Raw genomic sequence first — 22420 nt, forward strand, 5'->3', positions numbered from 1 at the left:
AAACACCAACAAATTTCTAAAAATTCTAATCACACAAGGTATGCTCTATGACCATTAAAGGATTAAATAAGAAATCAATAACAAAGATACTTGAAAAATCTCCCAAATATTTGAAAATCAAACACACTTCTGAAAAAACCCTAGGGGTCACAAAGGAAGTCACAAAAGAAGTTAGACTATATTTTGAAAAAAATGAAAATGAAAACATGACAGATATCAAAATCTAGGGTATTTGGAAAAGGGAGGGCTTAGTGGGAAACTTGCAGCATTAAATGCTAATATTAGAAAAGGAAGGTCTTGATTTAATAATCTAAGTTTACACCTTTAGACCCAAAAGAAAAAAAGCAAGCAAAACTAAAAGGGAAAAATAATAAAAAGCTGTAATCACTGAAATTTAAAACAGAAAATCAATGAAACCAAAACGTGGTTCTTTGAAAAGATGGATAAAATTAACCACTAGCTAGAACGATCAAGAAACTACCAACATTAGGAATGCAAAGAGGGAAATCACTCATTATCTTATAGTCACCAAAAGGCTAAAGGGTATCATGAATAATTTTATGCCAATAAGCTCAACAACTTGGATAAAATGAACAAATTCTTTGAAACAACTAACCAAAATCATTCAAGAAATAGGTAATCTGAATAGTTATATATCTATAAAAGAAATTAGGTTATAGTTAAAAAAAAACCTTAACAAAACTCCAAGCCTAAGTTTTGCTGACAAACACTGCCAACCATTAATGAGGAAACAATATATATTCTATACAAACTCTTCCCAAAAACAGAGAGAACACCTTCCAAATGATTTTATCAAATCAGATGAAGTCATTATAATTAAAAAAAGAAAAAACTTAAGGACCAGTATTTCTCATAAAAATTCAGGTGTAAGTACTCTTATAATACAGAGATATCTTCTAAATTAAAGTCACCTGTTTTGCACAATTTCTCATTCTTGGGAGCATATAAATTTCTTCAAGTTCCTTTTGTCTTTCTTCTTCTTCTAATCGTCTTCTTTGATCTTCAGGAATGATTTCTTCCCAATTCTTTGAATTTCTTTCAGGTTCCAACTCAATGTCATCCTCATCCATATTTGAAAAGTTGGCAACCTGATAAATTCCAGAATTTTTTTAAGCAGGGAGGAAGAGGCATATCAGAATAAGACAATAAAACTTAAATATCCTCAGGATAATGAATATGACTATGGGTTAATCCAAGTATGACTGCTAAACTAAGTTTATTTCCTCACTAGGTCAAAGCAGATCAAATGAAATGACTTGTAAGAATTCTCTTCCAGCAATGATTCTCCTTTGCCCTGCTGATCAACAAAACTACTATTATAACAGAAACAGAGGAAGTTAACAGAATAACAATGAAGTAATTTACAGTAGTAATACGCTAAGTTACCTTCTGTAGTAATCACCACACCAGTCCATCAACTACAATTGCTATAAAACAATCCAACAGTCCTATTTTTATGATCACTAAAATAGCACCTAAGAAGCTAATTACAAGATAAAGGAACACTGAGACCATGGATAAATTTATTTAGGTTTCCTAAACCCTAGTTTCTTCATCTCTAAAAAAAGAGGGGAGTTCCCGTCGTGGCGCAGTAGTTAACGAATCTGACTAGGAACCATGAGGTTGTGGGTTCGATCCCTGGCCTTGCTCAGTGGGTTAACGAACCGGCGTTGCCGTGAGCTGTGGTGTAGGTCGTAGACGCGGCTTGGATCCTGCGTTGCTGTGGCTGTGGCATAGGCTGACAGCTACAGCTCCGATTTGACCCCTAGCCTGGGAACCTCCATATGCCGTGGGAGCGGCCCAAGAAATGGCAAAAAGACAAAAAAATAAAATAAAATAAAAAAAAAGAGGGATAGAAACAGCACACTAACTTTTGTGAGGATTAAGCAAGATAATACATTTAAGGAATTGTACAGTAAATGGTATACAGAAAGCACTCACTAAAGCTAACTGCCATTATTAGTATATTAAAGCTTACAGACAGATGGAAAGACAAGAAAACTATGCTTATGCTCTGTAAGGATGGGTCTGAAAATATAGAGCTTTTTCTTCTCATGTATACTATCTAAATGTGATGATAGCCTTACAGCCAGCTGTGTATGAGTAGCAACTCACTAGTATAAAAATAATCTGTATTTATTCAAGTTGACTTATCACTGACTTTTCCCAAACTGCCAATTAGTCAATTAAAAGCAAATAGTTCCAGATTTTAGTGAGAAGCTTTCAGCTTTTCTCCACTGATTATTATATTTGCTATGGGCTTGTCATAAACAGCTTTGATTATGTTAAGGTATGTTCCCTCTATACCCACTTTGGTAAGAGTTTTGATCATGAATGGATGTTGGACTTTGTCAAATGCTTTCTCTGCATCTATTGAGACGATCATGTGATTTTTGACTTTTCCTTTGTTAAGGTGGTATATGATGTTGATTGATTTGCATATGTTGAACCATCCTTGTGCACATGGGATGAATCCAACCTGGTCGTGGTGTATGACCTTTTTGATATGTTGTTGGATTCGGATGGCTAAAATTTTGTTGAGAATTTTTGCGTCTATATTCATCAAAGATATAGGCCTATAGTTTTCTTTTTTGGTGGTATCTTTGTCTGGTTTTGGAATTAAGGTGATGGTGAACACTCCCACAGAATGTCTTTGGGAGTGTTCCTTCTTCTTCAACCTTTAAGGAGGGTGGGTGTAAGTTCCTCTTTGTATGTTTGGTAGAATTCACCTGTGAAGCTATCTGGCCCTGAACTTTTATTTGCAGGGAGTGTTTTTATGACACATTCAATTTCATTTCTAGTGATCGGTCTGTTCAGTTGATCTATTTCTTCTTGATTCAGTTTTTCAGGCTGTAGGTCTCTAGAAAGTTGTCCACTCTCACCTCTGTTATTCAACATAGTACTGGAAGTACTAGCCACAGCAATCAGACAAACAAAAGAAATAAAAGGCATCCGAATAGGAAGAGAAGAGATAAAACTGTCACTGTATGCAGATGACATGATACTATATACAGAAAACCCCAAGGACTCAACCCAAAAACTACTCAAACTGATCAACAAATTCAGTAAAGTAGCAGGATATAAGATTAACATTCAGAAATCAGTAGCATTTCTGTATACTAATAATGAAATATTAGAAAAGGAATACAAAAATACATTACCTTTTAAAATTTTACCCCCAAAAATTAAATACCTGGGAATACACCTGACCAAGGAGGTAAAGGACTTACATTCTGAGAACTATAAAACATTAATAAAGGAAATTAAAGAAGAAGCAAAAAAATGGAAAGATATTCCATGTGGGTTGGAAAAATTAATATCTTAAAAACGGCCATACTACCCAAAGCAATCTACAGATTTAATACAATCCCTATCAAATTACCCATGACATTTTTCACAGAACTAGAACAAACAATTCAAAAATTTATGTGGAACTACAAAAGACCCAGAATTGCCAAAGCAATTCTGAGGAACGAAAACCAAGCAGGAGGCATAACTCTCCCAGACTTCAGGCAATATTACAAAGCCACAGTTATCAAGACAGTGTGGTACTGGTACCAAAACAGACTGACAGACCAGTGAAACAGAACGGAGAACCCAGAAATAATCCTAGACACCTACAGTCAATTAACCTTTGACAAAGGAGGCAAGAACAGAAAATGGGAAAAAGAGTCTTCAGCAAGCATTGCTGGGAAACCTAGACAGCTGCATGCAAATCAATGAAGCTAGAACACACCCTCCCACCACGCACAAAAATAAACTCAAAATGGCTGAAAGACTTAAATATGACAAGACACCATCAAACTCCTGAAAGACAACATAGGCAAAACATTCTCTGACATCAACCTTATGAATATTTTCTCAGGTCAGTCTCCCAAAGCAATAGAAATAAAAGCAAAAATAAACCAATGGGACCTCATCAAATTGACAAGCTTTTGCACAGCAAAGGAAACCAAAAAGAAACCAAAAAGACAACTTACAGAATGGGAGAAAATAGTTTCAAATGATTCAGCTGACAAGGGCTTAATATCTAGAATATACAAGCAACTTACAAAACTCAATAGCAAAAAAGCCAACAACCCAATGGAAAAATGGGCAAAAGACCTGAATAGACATTTTCCCAAGGAAGATGTACAGATGGCCAATAAGCACATGAAAAAATGCTCAACATCACTGATTATTAGAGAAATGCAAATCAAAACTACCGTGAGATACCACCTCACACCAGTCAGAATGACTATCATTAATAAGTTCACAAATAACAAAATGCTGGAGGGGGTGTGGAGAAAAGGGAACCCCTCCTGCACTGTTGGTGGGAATGTAAGCTGGTACAACCACTATGGAGAACAGTATGGAGGTACCTTAGAAATCTTTACATAGAACTACCATATGACCCAGCAATCCCACTCTTGGGCATATATCCAGACAAAACTTTCCTTAAAAAAGATACATGCACCCACATGTTCATTGCAGCACTATTCACAATATTCAAGACATAAAAACAACCCCTATGTCCACTGACAAATGATTGGATTAGGAAGATGTGGTATATATACACAATGGAATACTACTCAGCCATAAACAAGAACAAAGTAATGCCATTTGCAGCAACATGGATGGAACTAGAGACTCTCATACTGAGTGAAGTAAGTCAGAAAGAGAGAGACAAATACCATATGATATTACTTATATCTGAAATCTAACATAAGGCACAAATGAACCTTTCCACAGAAAAGAAAATCATGGACTTTGAGACTAGACTTGTGATTGCCAAGGGGGAAGGAGTGGGGTGGATGGGGAGCTTGGGGTTAACAGATGCAAACTACTGCTTTTGGAATGGATTAGCAATGAGATCCTGCTGTGTAGCACTGGGAACTATGTCTAGTCACTTATGATGGAGCATGATAATGTGAGAAAAAAGAATGTATAACTGGGTATGTGTAACTGGGTCACCATGCTGTACAGCACACACACAAAAAATTGTGTTGGGGAAATAATTAAAAAGAAAATAAATAGTGTTGGAGTTTCTATTGCGGCACAGTGGGTTAAGGGATCTGGCATTGTGCCTGCCACAGCTGAGGTTGCTGCTGAGGTAACAGGTTCAATCCCCAGTCCAGCACAGTGGGGAATCCCTGGCCTGGGAACTACCATATGCCACAGGCACGCCCTGCCCCCCCCCCCAAATTAAATAAATAAATGAAATGATGGAGTTCCTGTCATGGCTCAGTGAAAATGAATCTGATTAGTAACCATGAGGATGCAGGTCTGATCCCTGGCCTTGCTCAGTGGGTTAAGGATCTGGTGTTACCGTGAGCTGTGGTGTAGGTTGCAGACACGGCTCAGATCTGGCAGTGCTGTGGCTGTGGTGTAGGCCAGCAGCTATGGCTCTGATTCGACCCCATAGCCTGGGAACTTCCATATGCAGCAGGCCCCAAAAAGAGGGGGGAAAAAAAAAATGAAAGCAAATAGTGTAACAGTGTTTAAAAAAAAAAAAATGAAAAAGAAAAAAAGAATTAGACTATACCCAGAGTGAATGGCAGTTCCAGAAACCTTCACCTCTTACCAGGATTGCTGAAATAGTCTTCCTGCTTCAATTCTTGCCCACTATAGTAATCTTCTGCCTAACAGCCGGAATGACCCATTAAAATTATAAAAGTTTTTATTTACTGCTGTTTCTCTGTGTGTGGCACACTGCAGGTGTTCAATAAATATTTGTTTAATGAATGAATGCCATGAACTGTTTCTTAAAAACCTCAACTTGTGGAAAATAGGATATAGAGGAACCCACTTCTTAAGGCTAAATGGCACACACCTAAGGTTGGTTGACTTCTTTGCTTTAGGAATCCTTGCACCCTTTTAGCCCTCACCTAACCAGGAGTATTTGTCAGTATTATTGCCTACTTTGCTTACTTTGACTGATTTACTTGTGTTTTCTTAATTGTGATAATGTGTAACCTAATGTCAAAAACTGTTCCAATACAAAATCAGCTGAAAGTCTTCAGTGGTGGAAATAAAAGTGTTCATAAGTTATTTGCTCCCTTTCAAATCAGGTCACTGCTGGTTTGTAAGAATAAGAAAGAAAAATTTTTTATACACACAGCAAATTTTAAGACACAGATGTTAAACATTTTTTTTAGATGACCTTGCTGATCAGGCTTAAAGAAAAAAAAAATGAATAAAACACTAAATGATAAAACATTGTCAGTCCTTCTCAATTTTTATAATTATAAAGAAAAATATCAAGAGAAGCTCTACCTTGAACTGAGAAAGTAATTCGTCTCCAACGGTTAAAGGGCCTGGTTCATTTTCATGGGTTTCAGCCCTCTTCAAAATTTCATCTATATCCATTTCCTAAAATAAAGAAACCGTTATTTTAAAATACTTTAATACATTTTAAAATAAATATACATTTATAGTTTAAAAAAATGACATATTTTAAGACAAGTTTGTTTTTTTGCTTTTTGTTTTTTTACCTGGGGCTCTTGTTCTTCTCCTTCAGGCTCCTTAAAAAGTTCCTCAGCACCAAACTTTAAAATGGCTGATAACTCTTCTTTATTGAAAGGAGTAGAACTAAAATCAGGAAAAACAAAAACACTTAACACTAACAGTCATTAATTCAACATTTATATAGCACCTTTATGAATTATTGACATAGTCACCTTTACAACAGTTAATATGACAGAGATAAATAGGTGAGGTATTACTAGTATACTTATTTCAAAATCAAAGAACTTGAAGCCTGTAACTTAAAGGGTTTCCCCTCAAGATTACAGAACTAAAGTAGTGAAACCATGTACTGAATGTATGCTGCCAACTAGAAATTAGTTCAGTGCTTCAAAAAAATAAAATGACACACTAAATATACTATTTCAGTGATCTGCTTACAGTACGTAACATTTCATAAAAATGAGTGTAATATGATTCTAAGAGGACGTTTTTTAGTAAAGTAACTACCTTGAGGGAGCAGAACCTGTGTGTAGTACTGTCTTCCCAGTGGTGTCCATTCTTTGAATCACAAGATGATCTAAAACCATCTTCTTTTTGGCCCTTTCAAGAATATCCTCTTCAACTGATCCCTTTGTAACCAGACGATAAATGTTCACCTGTGAAAGATACCCATGATGAGGAGTTCCTGCTGTGGCTCAGTGGTTAACGAATCCGACTAGGAACGATGAGGTTGTGGGTTTGATTTCTGGCCTTGCTTAGTGGGTTAAGAATCTGGCGTTGCTGTGAGCTATGGTGTAGTTCGCAGATGCAGCTCAGATCCCACATTGCTGTGGCTCTGGTGTAGGCCGGCAGCTACAGCTCCGATTAGACCCCTAGCCTGGGAACCTCCATATGCCGTGGGTGCGGCCCTAGAAAAAAGACAAGTCCAAAAAAAAAAAAAAGATACACACGATGAAACCTAAAAGTAAAAAGGATTTGTTTTGCTCATGTTAAATGCCCAATATTGGTACACAGACTGAAGTTTATTCAACATGAAGTTTTCACTGCTCAAAAGAAAAAATAAAAATTTAAAAACTTATAGCGATATGTTTAAAATTAAGTTTCTTCAATTTAATTATTATTTTGAGAGTATATCCTTCATTCTCACATTTTGGTTAAGAGATTTTATTTGCTTATTTTTCTTTTGTTAGAGAAATGACAGTAATTTTTAAATTATCTTTTAGCTGGGGGGGAGTAAATTTATGACAATCTTATTTCAGTTCCCTCGATTCTGATCATTTCATCATTCCACAGAATCCAAAATTGTATGAATCACTTTTCAAGCTAATGTTTATAAAGCCATGCCATAAAAAAAAAGAAACTCTCCAAAACAGACAAAAAGTGATGTGTTAAAAATATGCCCTATTTCTCAAGGTCAGTGGTTCTATATCAAACAATAGCACCATATAGGGATACTCTGAAAATTTATGGGAACATTTTTAGTTTTCACAGTGACTAGGTGGACTTACGAGCATTTACGGCATAGGGACCTGGAATACCCAGCATCCTTCATTAAATTGGACCTATGTTTTTCAAGTCTTTCAAATGATTTTTTTCTTTTTAGGGCCATGCCTTGCAGTATATGGACATTCCTAGGCTAGGGTCAAATCAGAGATGCAGCTGGAGGCCTATGCCTCAGCCATAGGCAACACCGAATCCTTAACCCATTCACTGAGCGATGCCAGGGATTGAACCTGCATCCTCATGGACAGACACTATGTCAGGTTCTTAACCTGCTGAGCCACAAAAGGAACTCTAAATCTTTCAAATGATTTTTAAAAACTGTTTTAGGAGTTCCCATCATGGCTCAGCGGTTAACAAACCTGACTATAATCCATGAGGATGAGGGTTCAATCCCTGGCCTCACTCAGTGGGTTAAGGATCCAGCGTTACTGTGAGCTGTGATGTAGGTTGCAGATGTGGCTTGGATCCCGAATTGCTGTGGCTATGAGGTAGGCCAGCAGTTGCAGCTCCAATCCTACCCTTAGCCTGGGAACTTCCATATGTTGCAGGTAAGGCCCTAAAAAAGAGCAAAAAACATTGTTTTAAATTATCTTGAGTCTAAATTATAACTATTTTAATATAAACATGAAAGGTTTTTAGAGTTACATTACACACCAATTTTTTTCAGGAATGCAGTTATTGTTTAGGTCAGTAGATAAATGGATATTATATTGTTTGGATCTTTATAAAAAGTTATCATTTACAAATGTTTTTAGTAGCAGCATCACCAATAAAATTCATCTGTATGAGTAACCTAAAACTATTTTGTAGCTGCTACATGAAAACATTTAAAAGGAGATCTTAGACTCCTTCAGTCAGACTAAGAACCATCTACTACTAAAAATAGCAAGGGCGTGAAGCATAGGAATTTTGTATTTCACCAATAATGAAATAATAATGTATCTAATAATCATTAATAAAAATATATTTCATATTTATACCTCTTTTAACACAAAACCTGTATTGCATTATTTTGTTTTTACTCAGGTATTCATTCCAAAGATCCACCACAGGTTTCTATAGTATCTTGTCTTACTGTTCTTTTCCTAATGTATTCTCTATTTTCTATCCCATATTAGAAAATGTAGTGACCAAGATCCTTAAGTAGTATAAATGGAGTGTTTAATCTAGCCATGTGCTGAGCATTTCAATATTGTAAGTATATGTTCAGTACAATTAACCACTGTTCCCTATCTCATTCATAATACAGGAGGAATACTTTGACTCTTCACATATACATTTAGGGCCAGATCATCTGTAAGACTATCCTCTTTCCTCACTCTCATATATGACAGCCTATAATTTGTCTTGGTGTGTTGTTATCCCTATTTCAAGTTTCCATCTGTTTTATAATTATCTGGGTAAAACATTTATTTAGTTTTAGATTATGAATTTATTTTTCAATAGAAAATATGAAGTTTAAAAAGTCAAAAAAATGTGCTAAGCCTCTGTGTGCTACTTATCTCTAGTCTCTACTTTGAAGAAGTTTGAGAAACTCTACTCTAGATAAAGGTAAATGAATTAAAATACATGCCAGATGGTTTTTCTCAAGGGCTATTACAACTGTGCCAGAGAGTTGTACAAAAACTATGAGGATGACTCTTTGGGTATGTGGAGAAAGCACAGGGTAACAAAAAGGAAGCAATGTACTAATAAGCAAAATCTCTTTCAACAGTAAAATAAGTATATGAAGTCATTTTAAAGTTTATATATTAAATAAGAAACACTGTATTCTACAGTTAAGAGAATATGATCAAAGGAGAATGCATGATCCTATTCAGGCATAATTAACTCAGTTCTGTCAAAATTTCCAGGTGATTTTGGTCTGTTCAATAGCAATATGACTGTTCCAATGATCTTACCAGGAGAATAAATCAAAATCACTTCTAAGGAGTTCCCGTCATGGCGCAGTGGTTAACGAATCCGACTAGGAACCATGAGGGTGAAGGTTCGGTCCCTGCCCTTGCTCAGTGGGTTAACGATCCGGCGTTGCGCTGAGCTGTGGTGTAGGTCGCAGACGTGGCTCGGATCCTGCGTTGCTGTGACTCTGGCGTAGGCCAGTGGCTACAGCTCCGATTGGACCCCTAGCCTGGGAACCTCCATATGCCGCGGGAGCGGCCCAAGAAAAGGCAAAAAAAAAAAAAAAAAAAAAAATCACCTCTAAACAGATTCTAAAAGAATAAAATAAGGAAAATAAAAAATACCTGCTTCTTCTGCCCAATTCGATGAGCTCTAGCCTGTGCCTGAAGATCATTCTGTGGATTCCAATCAGAATCAAATATAACAACAGTGTCAGCTGAGGCTAAGTTAATTCCTAAACCTCCAGCTCTTGTGGAAAGCAAAAAGCAGAAATCCTGTAAGGAATTATAAATAAGCACAATTTTAAATTCTTCTAAACTTCAAACAAGAATAAGCAGTGTGAGAATTTTACAACTGAATTTTTGAATTTAAAAAATATTTTACCGATAAAACTGATAGGTAGTTTTTAAAATTACTAATAAAATATATAAACCTCTAGCAAAACCTATCGATAAGATCCCAAATACAAACATATACATGGGAATAATAAACAATTCAAAAAGAATTCTAAATGAAAGTGGGCTAATTTATTTTGAAGCAATTTAATATCCTACATTGCAAGAGTATTGATACAAATGGATAAAATTCTTCAGATTTAATAGATGATACTTATTTAGAAACCTCACTTGCAAATCAAAACCGGTTACCACCAATAAGTTTTTTTAACCAGAAGTATGACTTGAATAATGACTAAAAAAACTTAAATACAATTTTAAAAGCATTCATACCTCTGATCCTTCAGCATTAAAATGATCTAGGGCTTGTTTCCTCAGCTCCCCTTTTATTGATCCATCTAATCGCTGGAATAAAACACATTAAAATACTGCATGGTAACAGAATCAAAACTTTGAAAAGGAATTAAAATCAATTATGAAAATAAGTATGAAAATGCAGCACTGCTTTTGCTAAGACTACAAGGTACTTATTATAGTTAGGAACAATACTCAGGCATCCTGTCTCCAGAGTCTGTGCTCTTAACCACTCCTTTCGCTAAGAGTAAATAATAGCACTAGCTGTCATTATGCCTTAGACTTATGTAAGAATACACTTAACATTTCACAGCCATACACTCAAACCAAGTTTCATGACATAAAATATGAGGATTCACAGTATGTTATGATCTATTTTATTTTAATTTTAACTTTTATTTTTTTTAGGGCCGCACTCATGGCACAAGGGGATTCCCAGGCTAGGGGTCTAATTGTAGCTACAGTTGCAGGCCTAAACCACAGCCACAGTAACACCAGATCCGAGCAGCATCTATGACCTACACAGCTCATGCCAGCGCTGGATCCTTAACCCACTGAGCAAGGCCAGCAATCAAACCTGCAACCTCATGGTTCCTAGGTCAGATTCACTTCCACTGTGCCACGATGGAGAACTCCCCATTAAAAAAAAAAAAAAAAAAAAAAAAAAAAAAAAAAAAACACTGGTACAATGCATTAAACAGCTTCCCAGATGCATTAACAGGTTATAGCCCACAGTTTAAAAACACTTTTATGTGGAATCTAAAAAAAGGATACAAATTCATTTACAGAATCAAAAGAGACTCACAGACTTTGGAAACAAATTTATGGTTACCAAAGGGGACAGGTTGGGGGCATGGGGGGATGGACTAGGGGTTTGGGATTGGCATATGGACACTGTGATATATGGAATGATTGGCCAAGAGGGCCCTGCTGTATAGAGTACAGGGAACTCTACTCAATATTCTGATGGTCTATATGGGAAAAGAATCTGAGAAAGAATGGAGATGGGTACATATATAACTGAATCATTTTGTTGTAGAACAGAAATTATCACAACATTGTAAATCAACTATACTTCAAAATAAAACTTTCAAAAATGAAATACACAAATAAAAACCCACTGATTGAGTCCAGTGTGGTTATGGACCAACACATCAATGTCACCCGAGAACCCAGAAATACAAATTATGGAGACTCATTTAAACATATGGAATCAGAAATTGTGAGAGAGGAGTTCCCGTCGCGGTGCAGTGGTTAATGAATCCGACTAGGAACCATGAGGTTGCGGGTTCGATTCCTGGCCTTGCTCAGTGGGTTAAGGACCCAACATTGCTGTGAGCTGTGGAGTAGGTCGCAGATGCAGCTCGGACCCTGAGTTGCTGTGGCTCTGGCATAGGCCGGTGGCTACAGCTCCGATTAGACCCCTAGCCTGGGAACCTCCATATGCAGTGGGAAGTGGCCCTCGAAAAGACAAAACAAAAAACAAAAAAAAAAACCCATGAAATCATGAGAGAGGGATCCAGCAAAACCCCTCTGGTTTAAAGTTTGAGGGTCACTGATTTGGGACACCATGGAATCTGGTTCAACAGCCCACATCTGAATATCCTGAATTTTTGTGGGTACCCTGGGCAAGAACCTTGCCTTTTCTCTACCTCAGTTTCCTCCTCAGTAAATGAACATAATAGTAGTACTTTCTATATAAAATAGAGGATTCAGTGAGAGAACACAGGAAAACACCTACCACAGTGTCTGACATTTATTAAGTGTTTACTACACATTAGATAAATAACAGATGTCAAAACAAAATCAAAAAAATTTAAAGTGATATGTTTCTTTTTCACTAAAAATTACAATTAGTAAAAACTCTTATTCTTTACATTTTTTCCCTACATGTATCTCAATCATGTTTATATCACCCAACACCTGCTCTTTAACAGTTATCACATTACATTTATTTGTAATTACATGCTTAATGTCTATCTCCCATATTAAGTTGTAAGCTCCAATAGAGCAGGGATTATGTGTGCTGAGGTTCATCATTATAATTCTACTTCTATTTTACTGCCTACACTAAATACACATCATTTATTAGCTGTATATGCTGTTTGCTACATCCCAGGCAATGTATAAAAAATTGCTATAACGATTTAAATAAGATATTATATATAAGACTAGAACCCAACTCTAAATGCTCATTCATATTAGCTATAATCATATTGAATGAATTTCAAAGTCAACACTGAATAGATGGAATATAAGCCCATTTTGGTCATCGGTATCCTTCCTAAAATCATGTAGTTTAATTCAGCAAACTATGCATTTGAATGAGATTATGATCATATAATTTTCAGAATCTGCAACAGTTCTGGTAACATTCACAAGGATTGCTCTCTCTTGTCCTTCCTCAGACTAAAGCCTATTACATATGGCTACCTCTTTAGATTTGAAATACATGAGAGAAATTTAACATTAAAAGAAAATAAACATCGCAAAAAATAAACGACAAAAAATGAGATGCTTACTTGAAAGGGGAACTGACGATATTTCAAATATTCTGCAAGTATATCTAACATCCGCACCATTTGAGAAAAAATAAGAACTCTATTGCCTCGCTCTCTTAGGCGAATTAACAGTTTGTCAAGAAGAATTAATTTTCCGCTACTACGGATTAAGTGCTATGAGGAAACAATAAATTACAACTGTTATAACATGTTAAAAGAACCAATCAAATGAAACAAATGCCCCACAACACTTCAGTTTCTTTAACTATTTTGAGATTTAAAATTTTCATAATGTGCTAAAAGTTTATTTCAGCTTTCGAAATTTTTTAGAACCTTTATCTTTACTCTATGGCTTAAGAACACCATTTTTTTCTTGCCATTTAGCACCTAGGCTTTTGTTGTATTTTCTGGAGGAAAGAACAGAACTGTTATACTCTATTTGCTTATTATTTCTCCAAAAATCTTGGCTGAAAAACAATACACTGAAAGAAGCAGCAATTAAGCAACCAAAGTTTTTGAAAGAATAAGAAAATGTACTCTAATTTATCTATCTCAGTCACCGATCCAAGCACTTCAAAGCACTACTATGGCTGGATAGCAATTGTGCCTTCTTCACACTCTTCATCTTCCAGAAGTGACAGGACTGGTAAGATCTAAGGTCTAGATGGTCTTCTTAAGACTACCACTGCCCATGTTATGAATTCAGCACAACTGCTATTACTGAATTTTTCTGAAAATGAAGAATACAAATACACTAAGGGTTTTTCTAGATAAAGTGTGAGACAGCTCATGGTTAGAGATCTGTTTTTAGAAGAATTATCAAAATGATTACTTGGATAAATTATAATTTTTAAACCTTTTTATAAAGTCTAAAAAACCCAAGCACCATTACTTAAATACACCATTAACCAAAGAGAATTTCTAACCAATATATTAAAGCAGTGTGCCACTTTCAGTTACAACTGAAGTAAACATTTCTAGAATTTTGCTTTACCACAAAGTAACAAAATTTTAAAATTCTTACTTGTAAGGCCTCCTGTTTATTATAGAATTCATTATTATCTGGTGGTTTAATGAGGTAGCAATGGTTACAACATTTCTTTAGCTCCATCATAATATTCAAAAAGCCTGAGGTACTGCCCTTGGAACCTTTGCTGAGGGCTTTGTAATTCCTAGTTAATATCCATCTGTTCAAAAAAAAATTATGAAAACGATGTAGCAGAACATTTACCAGGATGAATTCTAAAATCATTAAAAAAAAAAAAAATCAATCAAGTACCAAAGCAAAAGTGCACCATTATGAAGCTCAACTGCATATGCAATGAACCAAACTTTGTTCACAAGACATTTATACTCATTCATAAGACTTATGAGAACATGAAACTTGTTATCAGAACCATTATCTACCTACACACAGTAAAGGCTTAACGTAACATAGTGAATACAGCATATTAAACCCTTTCCCCCAAAATTTATTTTTAAAATGGTCAATTGCATTACCTATCTTAACCTTTCTATAAATTTTACTATATTGGGCAGCTAATGCAGATAGCTAAAAGTTCATGAGGATACCTAGTTTAGCCACACTGCCTTCTCTAGATTACAATTACACAATACTCATGAAAACCTAGAGAAAAATTATAAGTGGTTATTTTATTACTGCAAACTATACACAACATTTCTTCTCACCATCATCTATACTAACACTTTTTATTTTCTCTCTTTGGTCAGTCCTAAGAGGGACTTGAAACAATTATATCTGATTTGTGCCAAGATAATAGAAAGTAGGGAACTGGAGGTGGTTAGAGATAAAATGAGTTGAATATCAAGCTGAATGATGGAATTTATTACACTATCCTATTTTGTATATGTTTGCAATTTTCCATCATAAAAATGTAAAATTTATATATAAATGTATTTTTTAAGTGGATGGCACAGGTATTATCATAAAACATATTTCTGAGAATTCAAATAAATCAAATGCATGAGGCAGTACATTTTATGTAATTAAATGTTTAAATAGATATTAGGACAGATATTTCTCTTTGATTATTCAAAGTGTTACTATAGAGATCTGACATACATAATTTATAGCAAATATGATTTAATAATATTCTTCGGCAAGCAGTGGGCCTTGGAGTTCCCTGATGGCCAAGTGGATAAGGAGCTAGTGTTGTCACTGCTGTATATGGCCAAGAAACAAAACAAAAAGCAAGGGAGCCTAAAATTTTAAGTTTCCTTCTCTGACTTCTATTGGTTAATTATACAGTTATCATAATCACATAATAATGCCTTGGTATCATGGAAATCCCAACACTTAAAAAAAAATCCACTACAACATAACAGAGTATGAAAAAGAGAAAAGCAATTAATGGTAGGTTATAAAATCAATTGTTTATTCTATGTCACCCATGATCTTGCACATGCCATTAAATCTCTCTTTGCTTCCATATTCCATAGGGTAAACCTATTTTAATATTTAAAAACTGTTGGAGTTCCTGGCGTGGCTCAGTGGTTAATGAATCCTACTAGGAACCATGAGGTTGCAGGTTCTATCCTGGCCTCGCTTAGTGGGTTAAGGGTCCGGTGTTGCTGTGAGCTATGGTGTAGGTCACAAATGTGGCTTGGATCCTGCATTGCTGTGGCTGTGGTGTAGGCTGGCAGCTACAGCTCCAATTAGATCCCTAGCCTGGGAACCTCCATATGCCGCGGACACGGCCCTAGAAAAGACAAAAACAAACAAACAAACCTCAAAAAATAAATAAATAAATAAAAATAACTGCTAATGCTCTATGATGCAAATGAGGATGGGGGCCACCTAGATTGAGACAAGGATGGGGTTTACATAAAGATAAATGTTCAGAACATGTGCTCTCTTTACTGCTTACTTGTAATATTGTTTCTGTAAAGCACTCATTTCCATTCTTAAAATCTGTTCAACCTTGGCAGGAAGAGATTTTTCCACATCTTTCTTAACCCTGCGTAACAGAAACGGCTCAAGCTCCTTGTGGAGGCTTGCATAACCATATTCTCTGCCTTTGCCATGTTCTTCTTCAAAATCTTCCCAAGAAGAAAACCTGAAAAATTTAAGCAAATGGAAAAATCACTGAAAGAAGTCAAACTGCATTTGAGATTTTCTAGTAGAGTCAGATATAAAAAAAATACAGATTTTTTGAGGAAAATTTAGCTAAAATGAATCACTTCTTATAACTCTTCTTCCAAGCAATCTATTATGTCTCTACATAGAGGTATAGTCTGTTTTTCCTCATTTACAAAATGGGATTTTCCAACAGCTCCTTGTTACTGTTGTTACTGCTATTCTCAAATACTAAGAATGATAATGTTTCCATTTTTCAAGCAAGGTATTTTGAACATAGGCAAAGTCAACTGTTATAATTTATTATACATGGCTCAAGCTTATTTATTTACAAAAGTGAAAAACTAAAATATTATTTAAATATGAAATATCATCCCATTTCCATTTCTTTTCTGCTTAATAATCTCTGGTCCAATGTTTGGGCAATAAAACTTCCTTCTCATCCTATAAAACACTAATTACTTTCCTGCTAAACTTAGCCTACAAAACTAACATTAAAATTGTCTATCTCAATTTATCTTACTTTTCTGGCATAATGAAATGTAGCAAAGACCAGAGCTCTTTGAGGGAGTTTTGTAGAGGAGTTCCAGTGATAAGGAGACGGTGATTGGACTTAAAATCTATTAAAGTTTTGTACAGAAGAGAGTCATCATTCTTTAATCGATGTGCTTCATCTACACCTATAAATGCCCAATTCAGACCTCCAAGGAATGCCTTAAAATGAACAGAAGAACATAGTTAATATTTCAAGAGAAAAACAGCATTCAAATCATTAAAATTAGGTAAATCTAAAAAACAAACTTATGTCTAAAATTTAAATAAAAATTACATTTTACTCTAAGATTTACTAAAATCTTTAATCAAGTACTTCAACATGCAAGATCAAGTTCCTTCCATGACTACTTTAACCATTAGGAAAACAGAGTATGATATGAAGTGAAAGTTTTTTCACTAGTTTACATATTGAAAATAAAGAAAAACTACAGTATCATTTAAAATTTTTACAAGATTTTTAGCCTAAGCCCAGTAAAAGCCTCTACTGATGTCAATTTGGAGAAAACATGATATAAATTTGGAACAGTGTACAAGTGTAGCTGTAATTCACTGTATCGATTTTAAGAATTGTGTATCTCCATTATATCAACATAGGTCTCTGACCTAATAGAGACAGGTCTGATTCTGCTATGTAATAGCTGCATGAGTCCAAGCAAGTTCATTAATCTGAGACTTGGCTTTTCTTTACAGTATGAATTGCAGTATTTCACAAAGTAATATGAAGAATTAAGTTAAGACAACAGCTATTAGCACAGTTCTTTAGCCAATGGTAGATTAATCCTGTTAGGTATCTTCCTCCTATTTAAAGATCTTACAAATCAACATACACTAAACCAGCTCCATATTTTTTGGTCTGCTTTTCTAACATTTTAAATATAAAAATCATTCTTACTTCAAGGATCATTAAAAAAAAAAAAAAAAAGGCCAGATTTGACCCACAGGCTTTAATTTGCTGACCCATGATTTAAGTTTTCTCCTCATCCTATCCACAATATATGGTAAAGCGAAAACTGACACACACCAAACAGAAAAACATAGATAATACATACCTTATCCTTCAGTAAGATTTCATAAGTTGTTAACAGGATATTAAATTTTAACCGTTTAGTCTGGGGATGCATCCATTCATGAGTTCTTATCTATCAAGAAATTCAAGGACAATTTTAAGACAAATATTAAGTATACTTTACATGAATATCTAAATTAAAATCCATTCAAAATAGACAGGGAGTTCCCGTCGTGGCGCAGTGGTTAACGAATCCGACTAGGAACCATGAGGTTGCGGGTTCGGTCCCTGCCCTTGCTCAGTGGGTTAACGATCCGGCGTTGCCGTGAGCTGTGGTGTAGGTTGCAGACGCAGCTCGGATCCCGCGTTGCTGTGGCTCTGGCGTAGGCCGGTGGCTGCAGCTCCGATTGGACCCCTAGCCTGGGAACCTCCATATGCCGCGGGAGCGGCCCAAGAAATAGCAACAACAACAACAACAAAAAGACAAAAAAAATTTTTAATAAAAAAAAAAAAAAAAAATAGACAATAAACTAAGTATATGTCTATGTAATGAAATAGTTCTAACTATTCTTTATGCAGCCCAAGCTATACTGATCTTACTTATAAATAAAATGTAAATAAATGCCCCAGCATATCAAAACCTATAAAAAATAAAAAAGATGTATTTTTAATATGTGCTTTTCACTGAAGAAAAGTTCTCACTTGACAAAACACAAGTGACTAACTCACTTAATAATATAATCTTTGTGGATGAAATATTACATCTGGGGTTTGCTTCATAATCATTAGGAGTAAAGTACCATGTAGAGATACAGATGAAACAAAACTGGCAATGGCTAAAATTATGAAGTTGGAGAGGTACACATGGAAGTTTATTATACTCTTTCGGCTTTCATATTTGAACTTTCAATAAGGCAGGAAAACATATAGACAGATAAACTGATCAACTGATACAGTAACACTAGAATAAAAATTAATTTTTATTATGCCAATCAAATATGTATAGTCTTACTTTGTGGCAAGTTTAATGCTAGAAACTAAGAACTTATAAAGACAAATCAAAGACTTGTCCTCAAAGACAAGTTTGTCTAAATTTCTAAATTTGTGGAGAGACAACTTACCATGTTTCTGCTGTTGATGTCACCTAAATAAACCACAGCATTCATTTGAGAAGCCCATGTCTGAATCTCCCTTTGCCAGGAAGTGAGAGTAGAGAGTGGTACTACTAATAGAAAAGGTCCATATAATTGGTGTTCATGAAACAAATAATTTAAAAATGAGATAGTCTGTATTGTCTTTCCAAGGCCCATCTCATCAGCAAGTATGCAACTATTTCCTCTGCAAAGTTAAAAATAAAAATCACATAAGCAATAAAGATTCAAATTTATAAGAAACCTTTTTATATAACCCATGTACAAGTTTATGCGAACAGTTAAATAAGATTAATATCACAGGCATTATTTATAATGTCATTTTTATTAACTATAAATAAAAAATGTCTTAATAGTTTAAGAGTAGAGGAGGGAGTTTATCATTTTAGGCCAGAAGCAGCTTAAAGGTTGATAGTATTGTCTATAATCTATGACAAAACACAATCTATCTAACAAGTAGTAGGGTCTAGATAAAACTACAGCTATGGTAAAGTTAAAAAAATAAAATAAAATAATAAATTGCGCCTAGTCACCTATACTGCAAAGAACAGAGCAGGGTACACAGCAGAGAGGAAAGAAAAAAAGAGGTGTAAATGGGCATTAGAAATAACTGGAAGAGAAATAGTCCAGGACTGTTGTGAAATAGAATGTGTGTATAGTCTGATTTTAAGTTCAATCAAAACCTATTTAAATACTGCAATGATTAAAAGGTTAAATTCAAACTCCGCTCACTAGCTTTTCTTCTTAGTGATAATGATAATTATTGTTTATGTACAACAGGAAATTCAAAGACACGCATATAAATACCAAAGAGTCTTATCTTTTACATTAGCAGAATCTTTTCCAAATCCTGTATGTGTAAAATTTTTATTCCCCCAGACAGACAGAATTCAAAATATACTTACTTGCACCAAGAATGAGCAAGCCAATTTAAACCATTCAGTTGATAATCTCTTAATTCTAAACCCTCATGTCCTCCAATATAGGACGGCTGCTTCTTTAGGGCTACAAATCTTGGCCTTTGTTTTAATACCTTTGGTAGAAATACATGTTAATATGAACAATTATTAAACATAAGAAATCATACTTAAAGATGAAGACTTCATCTTTTACTATAGACTTTAAAATTTCATTTCAAATCATAAAGCTCAGAAATTCCACAATTCAAAATCTAGCTGAGGATTCAGTCAAAGAAGATTGTTGCTATACTATTACTATAACAATGTACAGTGAAATATTTTGCTCGTTTTTGAACAAAATGATAAAGTTAAGTTCTTGTTCAAATACTTGGGTCTCCCATACTTCACAAGCCAAAACGATGTAAAATTCATTCATTCAACCATTGCTCCACCCTGACCTTGAAATAAACCATAAACTGGTTTAACTTACCATTTTATTTCTAAATTACCATTATGAATTTACTTCTAAACAAATTCTAGTGGTACACAGACTCCAAAGCTATCACCAACAGACACTTTAAATAGAAAGACACTATATTAGGCAGGGGAATCCTGGATACTTTCTTATGGTGACATCCCTCTTTCCCTTTCCTAATGCAAGGAAAATACTCACTACTTTTAAAATCAAGCATATATGTCTAGTTTCCAAGGATTTTTCCCTATTTGGTCTCCCTAACCCACTCCGTACAATTACCACCACCAATTTATTATCTGACACAGTTTCACTCACCAAGGCTAAAAAGACAGTGCCACATGTAAGATGGCATAACAATTATAGGAACATCATTTGCTGTAAGACCTACCAACCAAGTAGTTTTCTCCTTTAGACTATGTGAAATCCGGATCCAACTCTCTATGTAGGCTTGGAATATTTATGATGCATGAATACATTTTTAATAATTAAAAATGGCAAACAGTACTCACTTTGCAATCTTTAAAAGGAGTGGTTTTTGATTGATTCCTGCTAAAATACTCATCTATGCATGCTTGGAACTTTTTTGAAATGAGAGCTCCATCTTCCCAGCTGCATTCTGAGTATGGAAGGCCCTGCCATTTGCAGTAATAATCAGGATAGCCAGCAGCTGACTTTTGATTGGAATGAGCTATAACATAAAACAAGTATTTATTTTATTTTTCATATTGAATCTTATCAAGGAATGCATGTAAAAATAAGTCATCTGGTTTAAAACACTCTTATTATAGTAAGAGCAAGCTACTGTATTTTATATGTAAACAGTCAATTAAAAATTTTTTTTCAGATGACTTCAAGCATGGAAAGATAAATGTTTAATTAGAATCATTTATTACTGACCAATTATTCGCTCCACTATTTGATACTGCTTGTGGAGATCATCTGTAAGTTCTTGCTGGCAATTGTAATATTCCACATCTTCTGGAGAAGCATTTTTCAACCTGAAAGATTATTAATCCAAGAAGCGATTCAAAAATCTCCCCTAGATTGTAAACTGGAATGGCTACTACGGAAAACAATATAGAGGTTCCTCAAAAAACTAAAAATAGATTTGTCATATGATCTAGCAATTCCACTCCTGAGCACATATCCAGACAAAACTATAATTCAAAGGGTACACACAGGAGTTTGCTGGTGGCTCAGCAGGTTAAAGACTCAGCATTGTCACTAAGGTGCTACAGGTCACTGCTGTGGCACAGGTTCAATCCCTGGCCCCAGAACTTCCACACACTGTACCCACAGCCTGCCCCCTCCCCCAAAATCCCAAAGGATACATGAACCTCTATATTCATGGCAGCACTATTTACAATAGCCAAGACATGAAAACGACCTAAATGTCCATCAACAGATAAATGGATAAAGATGATGTGGTGTATATGTGTATCTCTCTCTCTCTCTATATATATATAGACACATCATGTGAATCACAAATACCATATGATATCACTTACATGTGGAATCTGAAATATGACCTAGTGAACCTATCTAAGAAACAAACAGACTCACAGACTTAGAGGACAGATTTGTAATTGCCCAGGAGGAAGGGAGGTGGGGGAGAAAAGGATTAGGGGTTTGAGATTAGCAAATACAGTATATTTCATGTTGTATACGCACACACACACACACAAAATACATAAATATATATATATATATATGTATATATATATATATATATATATATATATATATATATATATATATATATATAGTATGGATAAACAACAAGGTCCTACTGTATAGCAATATTCTGTGACAAACCATAGGAAAAGAATATAACAAAACATATGTACATATTTGAATCACTCTGCTGTACATACAGCAGAAATTAACACAACAGTGCA

At 35.0% G+C, this 22420-nt stretch overlaps 1 protein-coding gene across 4 annotated transcripts in view; it reads right to left on the reverse strand.

Annotated features, from left to right (window-relative positions):
* The window catches only part of CHD1 (chromodomain helicase DNA binding protein 1), an 82315-nt gene that overhangs the window by 23015 nt on the left and 36880 nt on the right, over window positions 1–22420 (reverse strand). For all 4 annotated transcript variants that reach the window (XR_014838417.1, XR_014838418.1, XM_021085400.2 and 1 more), the window contains exons 9-23: window positions 21420–21520; window positions 21032–21210; window positions 20054–20181; window positions 19119–19335; window positions 18041–18130; window positions 16960–17150; window positions 16228–16416; window positions 14364–14526; window positions 13361–13513; window positions 10818–10889; window positions 10215–10364; window positions 6976–7124; window positions 6495–6591; window positions 6277–6372; window positions 933–1109 (exon numbers count right to left, since the gene is read on the reverse strand). Coding sequence is in view for 2 of the 4 variants with exons in the window: in XM_021085400.2 (XP_020941059.1) it covers window positions 933–1109; window positions 6277–6372; window positions 6495–6591; window positions 6976–7124; window positions 10215–10364; window positions 10818–10889; window positions 13361–13513; window positions 14364–14526; window positions 16228–16416; window positions 16960–17150; window positions 18041–18130; window positions 19119–19335; window positions 20054–20181; window positions 21032–21210; window positions 21420–21520 (2152 nt within the window). In the remaining 2 variants the exon portion in view is untranslated. The remainder of the gene's footprint in view (window positions 1–932; window positions 1110–6276; window positions 6373–6494; window positions 6592–6975; window positions 7125–10214; window positions 10365–10817; window positions 10890–13360; window positions 13514–14363; window positions 14527–16227; window positions 16417–16959; window positions 17151–18040; window positions 18131–19118; window positions 19336–20053; window positions 20182–21031; window positions 21211–21419; window positions 21521–22420) is intronic.

The sequence above is a fragment of the Sus scrofa genome, chromosome 2 (genome assembly GCF_054392235.1).
Source record: "Sus scrofa isolate SSC_HxYL_T2T_F1_AM1 chromosome 2, Sscrofa_HxYL_maternal_Yorkshire_Landrace_v2.0, whole genome shotgun sequence".
NCBI classification, from domain to species: Eukaryota; Metazoa; Chordata; class Mammalia; order Artiodactyla; family Suidae; genus Sus; species Sus scrofa.